The 19,818-nt window shown below is 45.9% G+C and overlaps 1 protein-coding gene across 21 annotated transcripts in view; it reads left to right on the forward strand.

The window, feature by feature from the left end:
* Nucleotides 1-19,818, forward strand: part of NCAM1 (neural cell adhesion molecule 1) — a 311,446-nt gene that overhangs the window by 282,108 nt on the left and 9,520 nt on the right. For 9 of the 21 annotated variants that reach the window (XM_064375417.1, XM_064375419.1, XM_012470511.2 and 6 more), the window contains 2 exons: nt 7,083-7,207; nt 11,022-11,199. In XM_064375417.1, coding sequence (XP_064231487.1) covers nt 7,083-7,207; nt 11,022-11,199 — 303 coding nt within the window. Of the gene's footprint in view, nt 1-7,082; nt 7,208-11,018; nt 11,200-13,748; nt 18,340-19,818 lie in introns of those variants that run through there. The other 12 variants (XM_064375423.1, XM_021671140.2, XM_064375421.1 and 9 more) reach the window with 2 other exon arrangements.

Raw genomic sequence — 19,818 nt, forward strand, 5'->3', positions numbered from 1 at the left:
AGGGAAATTATAACAGGGATCGAGCCCCACCCTTTATGGTTACTTGGCACCTGAGCCTACAGGGCTTGGCCTATGGAGGATTGTGACAGATACACTTAGACACCTGTCCCAGGAAAGAAGAAGTGAGGATGCGAACTTTGTCATGGCATCACGTCACTGCAGGACTTCCTCCAATGACTCCACGGAGCCGTGGCTTTGTCCACCAACTACTGAGGACTCTGTGTAAATGGGACTCCCCGCCAGCAGCATGTGTGAGATGAGAAGCACCCCTGCAACTCTCTGTCAGTGTGCTGCATGTCTGAGCATGGCTCCCTCCCCAGCCATTCATAATGATATTTTTTTTCTTTAGCTACTGACACTGACTCGTACTAGGAAATGCTGATTCTGATGAGCTAAGCTCTTTAACACCCACTCTTCCTTCTTAGATGGAAGTCATCACTAACCACCCCTTCCACTCCCTCCTTTATTTTTTTACAGCTGTGTGTCTGGATTGCCACGATCTCTGGCAGGTCAACACAGACTTTTCACCAGGGTTTCTGCTCTAATTGCCTTTATTTCTAAGGATTCCCTGCACTGGAGGTTCCCAGGTAGAGAGTCAGTGGGAAGGGGCTGAAGACAAAGGCAGTGAGGTGTGTCAGCCCAAATCCTGTAGGCAGGGACTGGGGGCTACTGCTGGCCTTGGAAACTGCCAGTTCCCTTAGGGTCACCAGTATGAGGGATGAAACGCCCCAGGAGCCACATTCTTCTTCATAACCAATCTCATGTCCATGAAATAGAGTTGAAGACATCATGAGCCCCCCTTGTGGCCTTGGAGGCAGGAGCCAAGTTAACTGTTGATAATAGCAGTTATTTCTGTCATAACTTCCTCAGCCTGGATCAGCCCCATAACCACAAGCCATACCTTCCTGGTCATATTTTCTTTTTAGGATGATGAAACAAAGATAATTGATCAATTAATCTGTTAGTGTTTTCATGACACCCACGAGAAGGGAACTGGTATTTTTGTGGTTCAGTCTGTCAGAGCTCATTGGTTGCTGTTTAATTTGTACTTCGTGCTGCCATTTGCCGCCCCATCCCAACACGCACTCTCACATTCATAATTCCTCAGGAAACTGGTGCTGGAAAGGATTTATAGACCAGATGCCCTAGTGAGTGTGGCTGCGGGGAGCTCAGCATCCTTGCTCTGCAAGCTGGGAACTGGCCTTGCCTGCACTGACTCATTGTATATCCCGAGGTTCCCTGGAGCCAGAGACTAGGGTGGCAAAGATTCTGGTCACTCAGGCACAAGCAAAGCCTTAATGCTGAAGAGAGAAGGTTCCGAGGGGAAAACATCCAACACTTTACTCCAAAAGCTTGATCTAGCAGGAACAATGCCTGAGAGAAATTAATACCCATCCTTACACTGTCAGGCTGTTCTTCAGGGCTGTGAGAAAGCCACTTAGCATCCCTAGAATAGCCAGGTAGGCTACCAAAAGAGGTGGCAGGGAGAGTCGTGGGGATCCAAGAATGTAACCAAGAATTTATTCAATATAGATCATATCCGATTCTTTTGTTTGGCATCAAAGGCTAAGAGCTTTGTTTCAGGAAAGAGAATTAGTGGCCTAATGACACTAAATCCTGATTCCCTGAGATAATTTGCTGATCCAGCAACATTTCTAACTTCTAGATGTAATTGTAATGTTTCTGACTTGGAAAAAGTAAATAGGCTTCATATTTGAAAAACTAAGTCATACATTTTGGACTTCTCAAAAACTAATAGTAAAAGGCATATATAACACAAGTTTCAAATTGCTTGTAAGAAATAATCAACCAAGAAAGACAGGACTTAGGATAAACAAAATGAACAGTATTTTGAAAACTAGAAAGTCTTATTTGATGGGAAAAGTAAAAGATTATAATACAAGCCCCACATTTATCACTGGTTTATGATCAGACACCTGAAACTTTGTGCAGATCTCGATGAGAGAGAAAACAAAGTAGATGAACAGAGAACAGAGATGGAGGGTTGTTTTGTTTGTTTTCTTCTTTTGAGACCGAGTCTCACTGTCTTCCAGGCTGGAATACAGTGGTGCAATCTGCTCACTGTGACCTCTGCCTCCCGGGTTCAAGCAATTATCATGCCTCAGCCTCTCGAGTAGCTGGGATTACAAGCGCACATCACCATGCCCAGCTAATTTTTATGTTTTTTTAGTAGAGACGGGGTTTCATCATGTTGGTCAGGCTGGTCTCAAACCCCTGACCTCAGGTGATTTGCCTGCCTCAGCCTCTGAAAGTGCTGGGATTAAAGCGTGAGCTACTGCGCCCAGCCCCAGATGGAGACCTTCTTGAGGATGCCTGTTTGGCACCCCAGCCTTTCATTCAGAAGACACAGCTAACTCTTCGTGCTTGGGCTCCTTTGAGTGAGAAGTAGGATATTGTTTTTCTGCTAAAATTCACAAATGCTATCAAAGTGCCCTGGATTTGCTACAATTTTTGTTGTGGAATTCATATATCCAGCAGGAGTTTTCTAATTCCTGGGGCTTCTACTGATGAGAGGAAGGGCATGAAGCCGATTCAGATTTAAGGGTACAGTAGCATAGTAATTACAAACAGAGAACCTGCAATCGGCATGGCCAGAAATATACAATTCAATTATGGTTTCTAAGGGAGACTTTCACAGGACCTGCCTATGATATATCTGACTATATGTAGCCTCCATGGTACGTTCTTTCTTTCTTGGGTTCATGATTCACATCCTCCTAGAAAATACCAGAACTGCCCAATACTTTATATTTGCTATTGGCAAAGTTTATTCTTAATGTTCCCCTGGTTTAGTCTTTACATAATACATTTTGGGGGGAAAATTTGACTCATGGCTGAAGCTAAACTCCAAGGATATAATTAACCCCTGGGGTCTTCTGGGAGCAACCTGCCGATTGCTGCTGAATCGCAAACCGACCTTTACAAATAATTACAATATTGGTTTTACTAAAATTACCCATAATGGTTTCAATCAGAACAGCCATCTCAGAACACAGTGCACATCAGGACCCTCTGAAGCATTTCTCCTGCTAATGTGCTCAATAAAGCAGTCAGCCTCCTAAATGGCAAGGTCCCTTTTCTCCCACTACAGCCCCTCCCTTGTCAGGCATGGCTTTGTGCAGAAAGCCTAAGAAAGTTTCTCTAACCCCATTTCTAACCTTTAAGAGAAATAGCTGACAGTGAACACTGGAAAATAAGACACTTTCTTAAACAATTATTCTTTCCATATCTTCACGTACTCACAGCAAGTTACAGAGCCACCAAGTTGGTCGAAATCTTTGTGATACTAGTTGAATATGATCTTCCTGTAGAAATACTGTCATAGGCTGGGTGCAAAGGCTCACACCTGTAATCCCAGTACTTTGGGAGGCCAAGGTAGGAGGATTGCTTGAGCCTAGGAGTTTGAGACCAGCCTCAGAAATGTAGTGAGACTCCGTCTCTACAAAACAATTAAAAAATTAGCTGAGTGTGGTGGCATGTGCCTGTGGTCCTAGCTACTCCAGAGGCTGTGGTGGGTGAATCACTTGAGCCAAGGAGATTGAAACTACGGTGAGCTATGATTGTGCCACTGCACTCCAGCTTGGGTGACAGAGCAAAACTCTGTCTCAAAAAAAAAAAAAATACTGTCATAGGAAGCATTATGTATCTGTCCAAGGGCCCCATCATTTTTAAAAAAGAATTCATGATAACTAAGTTTTTTTCATTCAGCAAACAAAACTGTGTCTTATTTACCTTTAAGACTTCAATGCCTAATAGACTACCTGGGACCTAGTAGATACTCAGTACACATCTGTTGAATAAATCATAGGTAAGGCACTCTAAATAATAAACCTAAATTTTATTTTATTTTATTTTTGAGACAAGGTCTTATTCAGTCACGCAGGCCCGAATGCAGTGGCGTGATCTCGGCTCACTGCAACCTCTGCCTCCTGGGTTCAAGTGATTCTCGTGCCTCAGCCTCCCAAGTAGCTGGGATTACAAGCACACGACACCATGCCCAGCTAATTTTTTTTTTAATAGGGACAGAGTTTCACCATGTTGACCAGGCTGGTCATGAACTCCTGACCTCGAGTGATCCACCCATCTCAGCCTCCCAAAATGCTAGGATTATAGCCGTGAGCCACCACACCCAGCCAATATTATTATATAATATTAAATGCTCTAAATTCTATGAGAAAAACAATACACACATATCAGAGTGCTATGATAGTCATTCAGATAAAATGATAGATACTTATAATGTTCTAACTATGTCAAATGTAGGAACTGTTCTAATTATAGTATAGATTTTGATGGTTTTTCTCTGATTCGAATTACATTTTTTCTGAAACAATTCTGAAGATGAGAGAGTACTTTCATCAGGGAAGTTGGTTTCTTTAGAATTCCTTAGAGAGATTTTTATTCTTAGGTCTTTGAAGAGACTTGGGGGTCTCTTTTCAAAAATAAACCTTTTGAGATAACTTTTTCAACATTTTAAAGCAAAAAGTTGACAACTGTCTGCCTTATAAATGTAGAATTGTTGACCTTGGAGTGCACCTCCCTAAAATTGGCTGAAAGGCGTGTGTGCTGTGTTCTACCTCCCACAGTGTCATGAGAAACAGCCCAGGTGTAGTTGGTAGCCTGTGCTAGTGCAGTGGCTGTCACTGTTTGACATGATGGCAGAGCTGGAAGGAGCCCTAAAGAGCATCCAATTCAGGGTCCATATTTTGTGAATATGGAAAGAAACTTGATCGAGGCAGTAGACCCCCATGATGCAGAGTTCAGAGACAGTGTTTTGCAGGATTGAGTCAGCCTTGAAAACTCACACTGTTCAATTTCAAGAGGAACTAATTAGGAACATGCAGCCGGAGAAGTCCCAGTGGACTGATCCCTAAAAGGAGGCCGTGGGAGAAGGACACAGTCCTTGCGTAGTGGGCGTGTTGGAAGGGCAGTTGATGCTGCCCATAAAAATTCTCTGCAAGCTAGGACAGAAAGATCATTCAGCACAGTCAGTGTATTCTGAGTGGACAAAGTTAGAATCATTAATGTTCATTTGCGGTAGGTCTAGGGTCATCAGCCATTCCTGTTTGCCTGGCACTGAAGGGTTTCCCAGGATGTTGAACTTGCAGTGCTAAAACCTGGAATGTTCCAGGCTGACAGGGATGAGTCGGTCACCCTGATTTAATCAGACAATAGAATTTGTAAAGTTCTCCTGTGTCTCCTTCTGTTTATTCAGCATTTCTGAATCTACACAGATCTCCTGCCTTGATCTAAAATATATGCCACTTTGAGTCGCTTTTTAGAGCTAGGTATCTATAATGGTGTAGACATAACTGATGTATTTTCCAGGACTTGGGACAGTCCTTACCTACATACCTTGACATGTCTAAACCAAATTTCTACATATTTTCCACTGAATAGTTATGGCCAGGAGCTAGATAGTGGCTTTAAAACAGGGCAGGTCTATGCCTGAAGTCCATTTATCTTTTCATTCCTATTTTCATTTAATTATTCATTAATTATTGATGGAAGAAAACAAATTTTTCATTTCTTTAATTATTGATGGAAGAAAACAAATAATAAGTACAACTTTTCCTAACTATCCTCCAGACATTATGCAGCCTCCCTGTTGTAGCTGTTAATATATCCCTGTTACTGCTCCTTCTCAAACCTAAATGTACACACAGATCACTGGAAGGATCTTGTTACATTTGTAACAAGCGTCCAGGTGATCAGCATGCTGCTGGCCCTATGATGATAAGTAGTGGGCTCTTCCTTAGCCTTCTCTCTGGTTCCTCCTCGTATCAAAGGAAGGTGGTTCCCAGAGTAGCTGAATGAGAAGCGAGGCGTGACATTAGCTGTACCTGTAGCCATCTCATAAATGGCCAGTGATGCAGTGTTAGGTCCAAGCGCTGGTGACAAGCCATTTTGTGGCTCTTCTGTCACATATCTGTGATTCTGTTTTCCAGAGAGCAAGCCAGAGTAACCCACCCCAAAGGTAACAGTTTCGTAGCCTCTCCAAGTGTTCTCTCTGGTTATGAAATAGATGCAGCGATAGCTCCTCACAGAAGTGCAGGGTTCCCCAGTGTGTTCAGTCTTAATTTTAACTTTGTATATGAGATGTCCTCTCACCTTATTGCTTTCACCATATATCAATGAAATTGTTTCTTTTAAAGTAAATTAGTGCCTTACTCACTGGAGAAGCAGCCTAGCCCTAGCAGTTTGTCACATGCAAGTTCGTCTTCCTTCTCAACCCTGGATTGGCAGTGCTACAAGCTGAGTGTATACTGCAAATCAAGAAACAACTTATTTTCTGTTGAGAAATGCTAAAGATGTTTTTCTCTCACACACAAAGAAAAAGACTGCACTGACTGTTATTTTAACACATTAAAGTGTTGAGGATTAGCACTCAGTTGAGCCGTAAGTAGATACTTACAGGAAACTTGCATCAGAGCCATAAGGATACTTACAAAAAACTTGCCTGTGGCAAGTTGTGCTTTATTTAATCACAACCGGAAACTTCTTATTTTTTTGATGAATTTAAGTAATAAAATGTACATGAAAAACCAGTCCCAAGAATGCAGCATTATTTACTCTCACTAGAGAACAGGCCTCCTAGCCCCAGGGCTGAGTGATGTGTCCCAGGAAGAAACTGGGCTGTTATGCAAAATAATTTTATGGATTGGAGTTTCCTACTCAAACACTTGTACTTTCTCCTATTTCACGCTGTTCCTCAAGATGTGTCAGGTTTATAAAAATTAGATCTTCAGTTGTAAGAACGGCTGAAAGGAAACATAAGTACCGGTGAAAGAGACAGAAAAAAGTGTATTCCTAAAATGGTAGAAGGACCCTGCTCACAGGAAGATTATTTACCAGAACATTCCCAAGAGGCACTCTCAGTCTGGGCTCAGTCTGAGGTGTCTACCTGAAATTCAGTTTTATATTTATTGCTTTTTAACCATTTGAATTTCTGAGAAAGCAAGAAAAGTGTCCAGCCCCACCCTGTCATTCCATCCCATTCTGATGGGTTGGATTTTCATTCTGTGGATGAGAATTTCATGTGAATTAACTGGCTGTTTCAGGAGAACCCAGTGCACCTAAGCTCGAAGGGCAGATGGGAGAGGATGGAAACTCTATTAAGGTGAACCTGATCAAGCAGGATGACGGCGGCTCCCCCATCAGACATTATCTGGTCAAGTACCGAGCGGTGAGTGGCCTCCTTCTCAGATTTCACCTGAACCCTGTGACCCTGACACCCAGCTTGCTAGGGAAACAACAGGGACAGCACAGGTGGGGCAGAGGTGGGATGGGGCCTTACTCTGTGTCTTGCAGGTGGCCCATGGACCCTGGCCAGGCTTAAAATCCCAAGATGGCCCCACAGCTGTTAGGCCATCTTCACACTGGGTCCATCTGAAAACCTCCTAGATGACTGTGGTGGTGACAAACTCATACCATGGTTGATTTTTCTGTGTCTTGAACTTTCCTACAATGTTATTTTGCCATTATCTAGTACCTCCTGTAAATGCCATACTAATATATAAGAATCACTACCTGGGAGAAAATGTGTATTGTAGGCCAGACACCTGCACTGTCACTGTGATCACATGCATTCTCTCTGCACGAGAACCCTGTGCAATAGATATTACCATTATCCCCTCTTTACAGATGAAGTAAGTGGGCGGACAGCAGTCAATAACTGCGGGATCTCACACAGCTGGGTGAGCCAGAGTTTGAATCTAGGTCTGACTGAGATACTGGGCTCTCCCTACTGCCCGAGGCTGCCTAAAAGTCCTCAAACAATTCCAGTTCCCTCACCAGCCCTTCACCTGACCACCTGAGCTATCCTAATCCTGCTAACAGCAAGTTGGCTCTAAGCCATTTTCTCCTGGTTTGCTCACCACCTACTCAAGATTCCCCTTATCCACCTTTTATCTCAACCCCCACACTGAAAATCACCCTTTCCTTTTTTGGTTTTAGAACTGAGAGACTTAGAGACCACATCTGAGCACTGAGAATACCCTCTTGCTACAGTTTCATAATAGTAGAAAATAATGAACCAGAGAGCAATCTCCTTTCTTCAAATAGCCCCAGAGAAGACTTTTTCCAGGAAGCTGAGTTATTCCCTCTCTGCCTTGTGATCAGCCCCTGTGAAAGTGATAGGTCTTTAACTGGCTAGCCTTCTGGAGAGTCAGTTCAGCACAGAGCCCTGCAGGCACACTTCTCAGCTGGGCAGCCCTTGTTCCCACTTAGTTTGTAAGCAGGTGTGAGCTAAAATAGTAGGAAAGGTCTGTCACTACCCTAAGGCCCAGTCCAGAGATCCCAGTGAATGAGAGGTCCCCATGGCTTCCTCACTGCCAAGCAGGGTGCAAGGATTGTGTAGGTGGCCCTGGATATCCCCCTGGAAGTAGAGGCGTGGTAGGCTGGGATGCCTTTCCAATGGTTATCCTCATGTGGTCCAGTGGGCAGAACACGGGTTTTAGAGCCAGACAGACATGGCATCCAATTCTAGCTTTACCACTTATTCTGGAAGAATAGGCCACTTAATCTTTCAGAACTTCAATTTGTCCATCTGTAAAATGGGGATAAAATAGCTTATCAAGTTGTTGTAAACATGTGTTATAATATATGCAAAGAACCTGAAATGTGCCTGACGCTTGGAAACCTTTACAAATGCTCACTATGGTTACTGCTAAGAGGCAGGCGCAGGCCGGACCCATCTCCCATATGAAGCCACGTCAGATGTCAGTTCATCTGAGGAGTCACTGTGCCTGTGGCAGTCAGCTCTGCATTCGAAAGACACAACTGGACACAACACTGAAATACGTTAGACTTCAACAACCTTAACCACCCTCTCTGACTTCAAAACCTCATTCATGTTTGCTAAATATTATAATTTTATGTTATGGATAAGTATAATATAACATAACATCTTCTCTATACTCTGATTATCTTGTATAATGATGTTTGCCAAGGAAGACAGATAAATGAAGAGAAAGGAAACCTGAATTGCTTTGTTTTAAATGAAAATGGGGCCACATAGTGATATATACACACCCTAGCTTACAGCGTAGCCAGACTTTCTAGTTAGACTCTAAGGAAACTAGAATTCCCCTTCTAGCACTACTAGCATTTACCCATAATAGTGCCAGGCCATGACATGAGCACTGGCACATTCCTAAAAGCATCTCTTAGGCTGGTGCAAACGCTTTTGCCTGGGAGGACTGCTTTGCTGTAAGGTAACTCCTCATCTAGCCTTAGCCATGGGCCTCCAACAGCCAATAGACCACTGTCCAGGCGACAGTGCTATTGTGTTCTGCCCTTCCAAGGAGCAGCCTGTCATGCAATAAACATCTATCAAGCCTTCTTGTGTGCTCAGCAGATACCTCAGGGCATCTACCTTTGTGAAAAGGCCAAAGATTGCAAAGAGGTGGGCTGTGCAATTGTGAAACCATCTGAAGACTTCTCAGGCCTTCCACTTCCTCTTCAACAACTGTTTGGTGAGGGAGGTGGTCACCTGATTATCATTCTTTGTGGGCCCTTTGAGCAGCCCACTGTTGGACTGGACAGCAGAACTTAGACCCAAGGTACCTCCATCTATTTGCTGCAGTTGTAGAGACCAGGCCACACTGCATGGAATAGAAAAACCTTATTCAGTTCAACAGATGTTTGCAGAGCTCCCTACTATAGAAAGGAACGATCGTGAGAGGAGGAGGGGATAAAGAGAGATTGATCAATGGGAACAGTTTGATAGAAGAAATAAGACCAAGTGTTTGACAGATCCATAGGGTGACTGTAGTTCACAATTACCTATTGTATATTCCAAACTAGCTAGAAGAAAATAATTCAAATGTTTCTAGCCTAAAGAAAGACAACTATTTAAGGTGATGGATATCTCAATTACACTGACTTGATCTTTACAAATTAAGTAAATGTATTAAATTATCACATGTACCCTGAAAAAAAAAAAAAATATATATATATATAGTATCAATTAAAACTGTTACTTTCAAGAACACAATTAAGGGAAAAAAATGGAAAGATTACACTTTGGGTCCCAAACGGACTTAGCTCCAACCTTGACTATAGGTGTGATTTTACATTAGACCCTTACTTCTCTCTCACTCCCTCATGATTGTGCCTGACAAAACCCCACAGGTATATTGTAGGGATACAACAAGAAAACGTGTGTAAAGCTTCTTGTAGTGCCTAGCACTTAGTAAGGGCTCAACAATAATCGTTTCTATTTTTAATGAAATTGGAGTCTACACAGTATTCACATGTAAGGAAGGTGAGTCACACACACACACCTTAACTTAAGCAGTATCCTGAAATATGACAACAAACATACTTGTTTTATTAATCTTCTAGGACATCCTTATGCATATGTCCCCAGCACCAGAGTGTAGCCTGGAGACAGGGGTGCTGCTTGAGTCTCTGCATGCCCTGAAGGTGATGGGACCTTGATGGGGTTGGCCCGATGCCACACTGGCATCTGCTGCTGCTTGTGTTTGCCAGCATGCAAGGATGACCTCCTGACCTGTGCAATTTTTCAGGCTGGTAAAGAATAAAGACCATGTCCCATTATTACTTCCTTTTTCTGAGACAGAGTCTCGCTCTGTCATGCAGGCTGGAGTGCAGTGGCATGATCTTGGCTCACTGCAACCTCTGCCTCCCAGGTTCAAGCCATTCTCCTGCCTCAGCCTCCTGAGTAGTTGGGACTACAGGTGCGTGGAACCACACCTGGCTAATTTTTGTATTTTTAGTAGACACAGGGTTTCACTATGGTGGCCAGGCTGTCTCGAACTCCTGACCTCAAGTGATCCACCTGCCTTGGCCTCCCAAGGTGGCTGGGATTACAGATGTGAGCTGCCGTGCCCAGCCCCATCATTGCTTCTTATTTTCATGATTTTGAACCACAGTTATTGAGTCCCTTAAGTTCTGCCTGTTATTTGGTCTTACCAGTACTTTCATCTAAAGCATTTTTGGTCTCTTGTATCCTTCTTGCCGGTTTCTCCCAGAAGCTCTCCTCCGAGTGGAAACCAGAGATCAGGCTCCCGTCTGGCAGTGACCACGTCATGCTGAAGTCCCTGGAATGGAATGCTGAGTATGAGGTCTACGTGGTGGCTGAGAACCAGCAAGGAAAATCCAAGGCGGCTCATTTTGTGTTCAGGACCTCGGCCCAGCCCACAGCCATCCCAGGTATGGCTGCCTCTGCTTTCTGTTTGTTTCCCGCTTTGAATTAATGCACAAGTGCTGCACCTCCTAATGCGCCTGAACAACCCTGACAACTTGCTTGCTTACAGCCATCCTCATGATTGGTTGCCCATGCAAAGCTTAGTTTTGCCTTGTACCTATCTGTGCAGTGGGGTGAGATGTACTGGACCCCCAGGAAGGCTTGGCCAAGCGTCCTGGGGAAAAGGTCCTGTCTCATTTGGCCTTGAAGGACTGATGCCAGTCAGTCCATTGGACCCCTCAGATGGGAAATGCCCCAGTTCCACCCTAGCCTTGGAAGCTGGTTGAGTAAGGACCCTTTTTTGAGACCTTATCTGCCATCTGCCACGTCATACTTGGACCACATAACCATTTCTGAGTGATTTCTATCTGATGCTTGCTTTATCTGCACAGCCATGGTCCAAATCTCTTCTCTGTGGTGACCCCAAGAGAAGGAAGAGATGATGCCCAGTTAGTTACAAACCCTATCTACCAAGGCCTCTCAATTGAAACATAGATTAAATTGAACCACTTGTAATAGAACAAGTGGAGAAAATAGATGCTAGAAACACCATCAATGAAAGCAATCACGTCTGCTAGAGACTGTGATGGCAGCAGTTCTCCTAGGAAATGCAGATCTGTCTCCAGAGATCCAGGACCTAACCTTGCCACTGATGGCCGGTCTCCTCATTGGCCAAATCCCTCAGAGAAGAAGGAGCTCTTCAACTGATCACTCTGCTTTTCCAGACCAGCCAAATGCCAACCACAGGCAGGAGAGGTGGGCATAGAACATATAGCTGTAGCCTGTTGGGGGCCCCATGTACTCTGCCATGTTCAAGTGTGGTGGGAAGATGGCCTTGGGCGGCCCTCCTCATGCCTGCCCTGTCTACAGTGCTTGCCCAGCTCTTGGCTCCGTGGTCATGATTGCTCCTCCCAGGGGGAGACAGGCCGGAGGGCTGTGGGCTGCCAATGATGCAGTGATATATGTGCAAAAGTGAGCTAGGAGAGCAGCAACAAAATGGGATCAGTGTGTGGTTCCCAGTGGTTGTTTGTACATGGATGTGTGTGTCTGGGAGACGTGTGCTGGACCGCCAGTGAGTTGGCAGGTGAGTGTTAAGCTGTAGATCAGGAGCATCAACTGGTCCCCGCTGCATTGTCAGGAAGGCTCCCCAGTGCTTGCTGGGGTGGGTGTTTCTCCATAGTCGCTGGTCAGATGGTCAGTAGAGAAGGCAAGGCACGTGGGTGTGACTGCAGGAAATGTCCTCATTATACCTTAATAGGATATTCCAATGGGGGTTCTCCTTGCTTTTCCTCTGCCCCTTGTTTCTCTGCAGAGAAACAAGTTGGTTAGTTTTGGTTAGTTTCCTTGCAATCGACAGTCCGGGGTGAATGTCCAAATCTGTCCAGTCTTTATGGGACACTTAGGAGGGGAGATCAGGTGAGGTTTGAGTAAGCCCTTTTGTAGCAAGAGAGATTCCTTATGGCAATTGCTTCCTGGGGTGAGACTTACTGGGTAGGCTGTTTGGACCTGCTGTGCTCACATGCTGGATACTCACAGCAGCACCGGCTTATATAGTTTTTGCGTCAGAGACTGAAATTCTAGGTAGACCTTGTCCTCCAAAGTTGTGCCTGCCGGAGATGTCAGAGTCCTTCTTGTGAATCGCCCAGGTGCCCACTGAAGCCAGAGAGGGCTGGGGGGTTGCCCACCTCACTGGTGATGGCTCTGTGGCTCTCCTGCACAGGTCTGAAAAGGTGGTGGCTCTGTGCTTGGTTGGACTTTGCTGGCCATTGAATTGGGATCTGAGAATAATCTCTCTCTGAATTATAAGTTGGATATTTGTGGTTGAATTCTGTGGTCAGCAGGTGGAGTAGAAGGTGAGGAGGGGTGCAGAACGAGACTTCCTTTCACAGCGCTGTGGTGGGGGACTTGTGCCATCGGAAGAAAAGCCTGCTTCATCTCTGACAAGGCCACCCCCAGTCCCTATGCACAGTCTGCCGACTCATAGTGCAGCAATCCAATGCATCTCCACCACTATGGGCAAAAAACGCTAGACGCTAGAAGATGATACACTTGCTGGCTGTATCTAAGAGGCTTCATCTTAGTGAAAGGTAACACTCTCCTAATCAAACTCTGGTATTTTACTGTGGAGGCTTCTGTTCTCTCACTTTAATTTCATTTGCTCGCTGACCCCTAACCCCCAAATTAACCCTGCTGTGCTGCTTCTGGCATTGCTGAGCTTCTGAACTGGCCTTATGGTATTGATACCGCACTGAACCCTCTCTAACCTTTGTCAATTTAATTTACTAGTTGAATTAACTTTTGATTCTGTGTTTTCTATAGTTGACCTAATTTTTTTTCTTTTTATCTATTTTTTTTCTCTGTTTCTGTCTCTACCTTCTCTTTCCTTCTTTCCCCCTCCCCTTCCTGTGTCTGTCGTCACACTTGTCACCTTGGACATCACTGGGACATCCCCACTGCCACATTTGTTTTTAAACAACCACATTCTCTCTGGGGACCTATTGCTTGACACCTGCAGCCACCTTGGGAGGCAATTCTGCATCCTACACCTTTGTCTCATTGCTTTTCTCTGCAGTGACTCTTCTTTTGCTCTGTTAGGAACTTGAACACAAAAATTAAATTTGCTTAAAAGCCCAGTTCCTATGAAAAAGATCAGTGCCCCCTTTGAAAGAACCTGGCAGGACCACCATGGCCACAGCCGCCAATCGACCACTCTGTGTGGAAGAGAAGGCTTTGCATTTGGAAAAATCTTTACCTCCAGACATGTTACCATTCGCAGATACTTTTGTGCCACTTCAAAAGGAGCTTGTCCCCTTTTTAATGGCAGTAAAATGAGTTTGAGAGATTCGTTCTTTAAATGCTATTTTTTAAAAAGCATCACGCTAGGTTTACAGAGGAGTTTCTGCATATCTGCTACTTGTTGCATTTTGTGTTCAAACCTAAATATGAAGTAGCAGAGGAAGAATTCTAAGTACCCTCTAAAGCTTGCGTCAGATTGTTAAAATCATCACGCATTCCCCTCATTCTAACTCTGTGCTCCTCGTCCTCTCTTCAATATGTAATTGGCTTTGCTTGCAATTAAGCATTTAAGTGCCCATGTTAAGAGAGCCAGACCACAATGATTCACACGAGCTTTTTGCTGACACGGTGGGCAACTTTAAGTCACCCCTGTTGCCCATGCGTTGGAAAAAAGTTGAATTTGTTGGATATTTTCCATCAGTCAGGGCTGATGAACGTCCTGGGATGTGCTTTCAGTCCTTGTATTATGGCCAGCACCTTACACTGTCTCTGTGAACAGGCCCAAGCCGTGATGTGCCAACAAGTATCAGCTTTGAAAGGTGTTTGTCTCCCAGTCGGGGTGACTCCCCTGCTGCCTGGCAGCATGTCACAGATTAGCACAGTGGGGCTGTGGTTCAGCAGTGAGCCACAGAATGGCTGTGAGCATCAGTCTACAGGGCAGATTGGAAGTATCCACTGTGAGCCAGGCATTATTCCCCCACCTGACCTGTATGTGCTCAGTAGAGAAGAAGGGAAGGAACAGGCCACTCGCAGACTGCCCAGCCCAAGGAGGGTTAAAAAATTGAGACCGGGGCAACCTGTCAGTAATTCCTGAATGCTCCAGCCTCTGTACTGGGGAGTTGATTCAGTGACATTTTCTAAACTCTCCTGAAAAACCAGCTGCTCCTCCCTGCTGCTGGGGAGTTCACCCAGGAGAGGAAGTGGGTATGTCCTTTGTGGAAGCCCAGGGCTGAATCCTGCTTGGTAATATCAGTGTGTATGATTGGAGATGGACCTTCTACTTAATAAAAACTCCCTCCCTCCCTTCATGTGGTCACATATCATTCTACCTATCTCATCTCTGAGCATCTCCACGGAAACTTGATTTTTGTTCTTTTTGGTTCTTTATGTATTTTTTTCTGTTGTTACTATTTTTTAATGTTGAAAGACTAGGCTTTCCCTTTGGGAATCCAAATGACCCCATGCTGTGGTCCAAGAGGCAAAGCCGCCTGTGTTGGCACCCACCATTAATCCCCAGCGCTCAGTTTAGAGGCTCACGTGCAGACATCAGAGGCTCCACGCTGCGCAGTAGCTCAGGCAGAATAGTGCCTCTCACCCAAGCCACAAACTCTCCCCCACTGGAGTCCCAGATGGTGCTTTGCACCAGAGCAGTGGAAGCAGGCATGGTTCTTGGGCCCAGGGCAGAACATAAGGATCATAGGTCAGTGTGGAGAGCTGCTGGCTCTTAGAATCACCTTGGGCAGAAGTCACACGGCTTCACCCTAGGACAGCCCAGCTCGGGAGTCTGCCTCCCCATGATCCCAGGACACGAGAGAGGCGCACTGTACGTCTTTCTGAAGGTACTCTTTGGAGATCTCATCCTAAGTGTGGAGAGGACTGATGTGGCCCTGACCCCTCAGCACATCCCAGGGTCAGGCAGGCCTCAGCTGAAACATCAGGGTCCTCAAGGGGCCCATTTAGACAGACTCGTGGTTTGTACCAGTGTGCCCTTCCGGAGGCAGCATTAGCGCACACCCACTCCCACCGGACACTGAGTTCCCGGTGACTGCTGCAGCCCCCAGCCCCGCCAGGAATGCTGAAGACAGCAGCCCTCAGAGACCCTGCAGGAGCAAGCGCATCCCACGTTGCTCAGCCGCACCCCACTCCCCCGCGCCCTGTAGTAGTGCGGCCCACGCTCCACTTGCCATGGGGCTCTTCTGCTCATTTTTGGACTATTTATACAGCAGGTTTGGATCATGTTTTTCTACTAATAAGAATGCTAACATTGTTGTGTAGATAATCAGCGAGGCCTTTATGAAGTTTACACCTTTGCATTATTAAAGGACATAACAGTTCATGTGAACTCACCAGCGTGGCTTGATTTTATTCAATAATTGTGTCCAACAAAGCATCAAAGACCTTTTCCCTCCACCTCACATGTACCTGGATAAACTGTTACCTAGAGAAACAGTAGCCTGGTGAATGGAGTTCTAACCAAAGGAAATATTTTTTCTTCCTAACGGGGAGCAGTCTCTTTTTTCCCAGGGATCCTAAGAGCTGTGAAGGGACATTGCTGCCTTGGAGTCCCCAGCAGGCAGTGGGAGGGGAAAGTGCCCTTGCAGAACTGGGGAAGTGGTCACTATGGGGATGGGGCCACACTCTGAGCCACCAGATGCACAACTCTGTGGCTCGGTCACCTGATGGCACAGCAGTCTTTATACTCTCCCTAACAAAGTCTGCACAGAGTGAGCTTATGGAGAGGGAATCTGAGAGAAGTTTCTCTCGTATTCTATTGATAATCACACTTAACTCAGACACCTCCTGCAAGCCCCTGAGACCAGGCGTCTGTTTAGCTGATTTGAAGGAGCAAGCAGACATGTAAGGGGCTCAGGAGTGAACCAGAACCCCAGCTCAACTGTTCAAGAATCTGACGTCTTCTGGGGGTCTGGGGAGTGAAGAGGGCACTTCTGCTGCACCAGGATCTCATGGCACAAGGACTCAGTCCCAACTGGACATTTTTAAAATGTGAGACCCATGTTCCTATTTTGAGGCATACGAAAGTAGGCATCTGTGGGTCTCATTCTTGGAGCAAGCCAGTTCTGTCTTTAGTGCCAACTCCTCCCAAGCCAGGAATCACAGAGGATGGACAGCTCCAGCTTCATAATCTCCCTGTCCTGGGCAGCTCTGACCTCGAGGTTATGGGGAAACTGTTCCCTAGAAGACTTCTTTGCATCCAAGGTATACAAGTGAGTTAGTCAAGGGAGGGGCCAAGGGAAGACCTTGGCAAAGAGAGACCCCTGGAAGTTTACATTTTTTCTTTTATGAAATGTTACACAAGAGGCAGGCCTTTGTTCTTCTAGTTATCTTGGACTAAACAATTCTGTGATACCCACTGAGAGGAAATGGGTATTCGCTTTTGCCTTGAATACCCTTCTGCCCATCCTACAGCCTGTCCCTTCTTCACAGCCTCTTTTTTGTAAAAGCCGCAAACATTCTCTTCCTAGCTTAAGGAGCATCTCACCTGCTTGAGAAGTCTAGACTCAGTGGTGGAGGACAGTGTGGTCCCTTTTCCTTTGGGGGATACTCTGTTTTCTCTTGATCCATCCAATATATTAGGTCAAGTTTGTTTTCAGGGTCACTGGGCGAGACAGAACAGCACACCTTGCAGTGACAAATCATGGAATCACCTGCTCCTCTTTGTGATGCAGGGGAGGGAAGACCTAGGAGCATGGTCCTCATAAGAATCACCTAGGCTGCTTGTTCAACTCCTGATTCCTGAGCCTCATATTCAGTGATTCAGATCCCATAGTGCTAAGGAGTCCCAGATTCTGAATTTTTAAAAAACACCCTAGGAATTCTCCTACAAGTGGAGATACGTTGAGTTTAAAGGTATTTTTCTTGCAAAAATAAAATCACAAGGATCGATGATTAAAGATGGGACCTACCGAGCATTTTAGTCTTCCAGGAAAAAGTCCTTCTCAATCCATGCTCTGGAGGAGACAGGCATTAGGGAATCTGTACCGTGAGTCAGGCAGCGTAGAATGTATGACTTGGAATGACAGGCTCTTGTGGTTGAGACACTCTCCACCCAAGCTCCTGCCCAGTGCAGGAGCCTCATCCACAGCCTTATAGCATGGATGTAGGCCAAGGGGTCTTCTGGCCTCTGCTCAAATGCCCTCGGAAACAAGGAACTCACCTCTCAGGGCAGCCTACACTATGTTGGATTACCCTGTTTGTTAGTCCTTTCTCAGATGGAGCTAAAATCTGCCACCACCATAATCTCCACACCTTGGTGCTATACAGAGTAAGGCTACCTCTTCCTCTTCATTAAACACCTTTACATATTTGTAAACAGTGTTCTCCTCTCCAGACTAAACACTCATCCATTTGTGCAACAAATATCTTTGGACATTTTCTGCGAATCAGGATTGTCCTAGATGCTGGGGAGATAGAAGAGAGACAGGCAGGGTACCTCCTGGGATGTCCTAGCGGGGGATGCCCAGATCAGAAGCATGTAAATTAACAGAAAGTGGCAGATAGTGGTAAGAAGAGAATAAAACAGGCTAGCAGCATGGTGGATATCGGCTGGAGGTGCCACACTAGATAAGAGATCAGATAAGGCTTCTTTGGGAAGGTGACACTGGAACTGAGGCCTGCAGGACAACAGAGAGCCACCTCAGAGGGAGTGTTCCACACACAGAATCATCAAGGCCCTAAAACGGGACAAGCTGGGTGTGTTCAGCAGGCAGAAGGGAGGGTCTGGTTCACGCCATGAGACCCAACAAAGGGGTGGGCAGAGTCCGCAGCACATGGAGGCCCTAAAGGCCAGGAGAAGGACTTTGAATTTTATATTCAAATGAAAGGGGAGGCCGCTGCCCTGTCTGTTTATTCCACAGTTCAGAGTCTTTTCCCCGCCGCCTGGCCCTCCCCTGGGTGTGTGCAGTGCCAGTGCAGCCCTCCAGCTGGGTCTGATGAGCACAGAGCAGTTGTCTCAGCTGCTGTCCTCTCAAGCACATAGAGCAGTTTTGCAGGAGTTTATTTTTCCTCTTTAGAGAGATGATTAGTTTCACAAAATCATATTTACACATAAACCTCAAAAGATATAATTAGTGTCATTGAGTCCAAAACTCCAGGCATTCTCCACTGTCATCAAAAAAAAAAAAAAAACTTTCAGCTCTTTCTTCAGGGAGTAGGCACTTCACACCTATCGGGCACTGATGTCCAGAGGCTGCAGTGGCCTGGAGCCCTGTGTCATGGAATGGAAAATGGAGAGAAAACCCAAGGCTAAAGTTTCTCTTCTGTTCGGGAAAACAGCTTTGGGATCCTGAAGACCAAGAAGGCCTGTGTCTCCTTCTTTGCTTTTTGGGTGGAATGTGTGAGGACTCTGGGAAATGGATGGTTTTGTTCTTATGAGACTAACCAGAAATACCTCTGCATTTGTGGCTGCTAAGAAAATGACCTATTCCAGCTGACAGCTGGGGCCAGTGGCCAGCTTCCTGCTTCCAAAGCCCAGAGACAGGTGGCCAGAGCTGGGTCCTCCAAGCACAGAGTTCTTCACCATCTCAAGCCTTCCTGGGGGAATGCACTTGGATCTGCAGTGCGAGGTCCACAGGGACCAGCCAGAGAGCCTGAGGAGGAAGGGCTGGGAGGCAAGCCAACATCCCAAATGGACTAGAAACATGTGTGAGATGCACCCAGGGGTCTCAGGAGTAGTTTGTGAGGGATCCTCTCTGGCATGCTAGGCTGATGGCCCATTCCCTAAACTAAAGTTTGAAAGATAGACCAGTGGAGAGGGACAGCCACTGGAGAAGCACCACAGTGCCTGGGCGGAGACCCCTGGGGCACGCAGAGCCATCACTACCTTCCGGAAAACGAAGAATGTATGGCCCAGTTCTGATGCTGATTACTCTGGGTTATACATTCCTTCCACTCTCTGGCATGATACGTGGCTCACAGGCTGCTGGGCCTGGCCTGGTGTTTGGCAAAGCCTAGTGAGCTGGGTTGGGAGTGGGGTAATGGGTGGGGTGAGCCCCAGGTAGTGTTGGCTACAGTTCCCATCTTCAGTCTGCAATCCTGGATGGCTTCAGTGG

The sequence above is a fragment of the Aotus nancymaae genome, unplaced genomic scaffold (genome assembly GCF_030222135.1).
Source record: "Aotus nancymaae isolate 86718 unplaced genomic scaffold, 86718_ANA_hifiasm-v0.15.2.pri h1tg000012l, whole genome shotgun sequence".
NCBI classification, from domain to species: Eukaryota; Metazoa; Chordata; class Mammalia; order Primates; family Aotidae; genus Aotus; species Aotus nancymaae.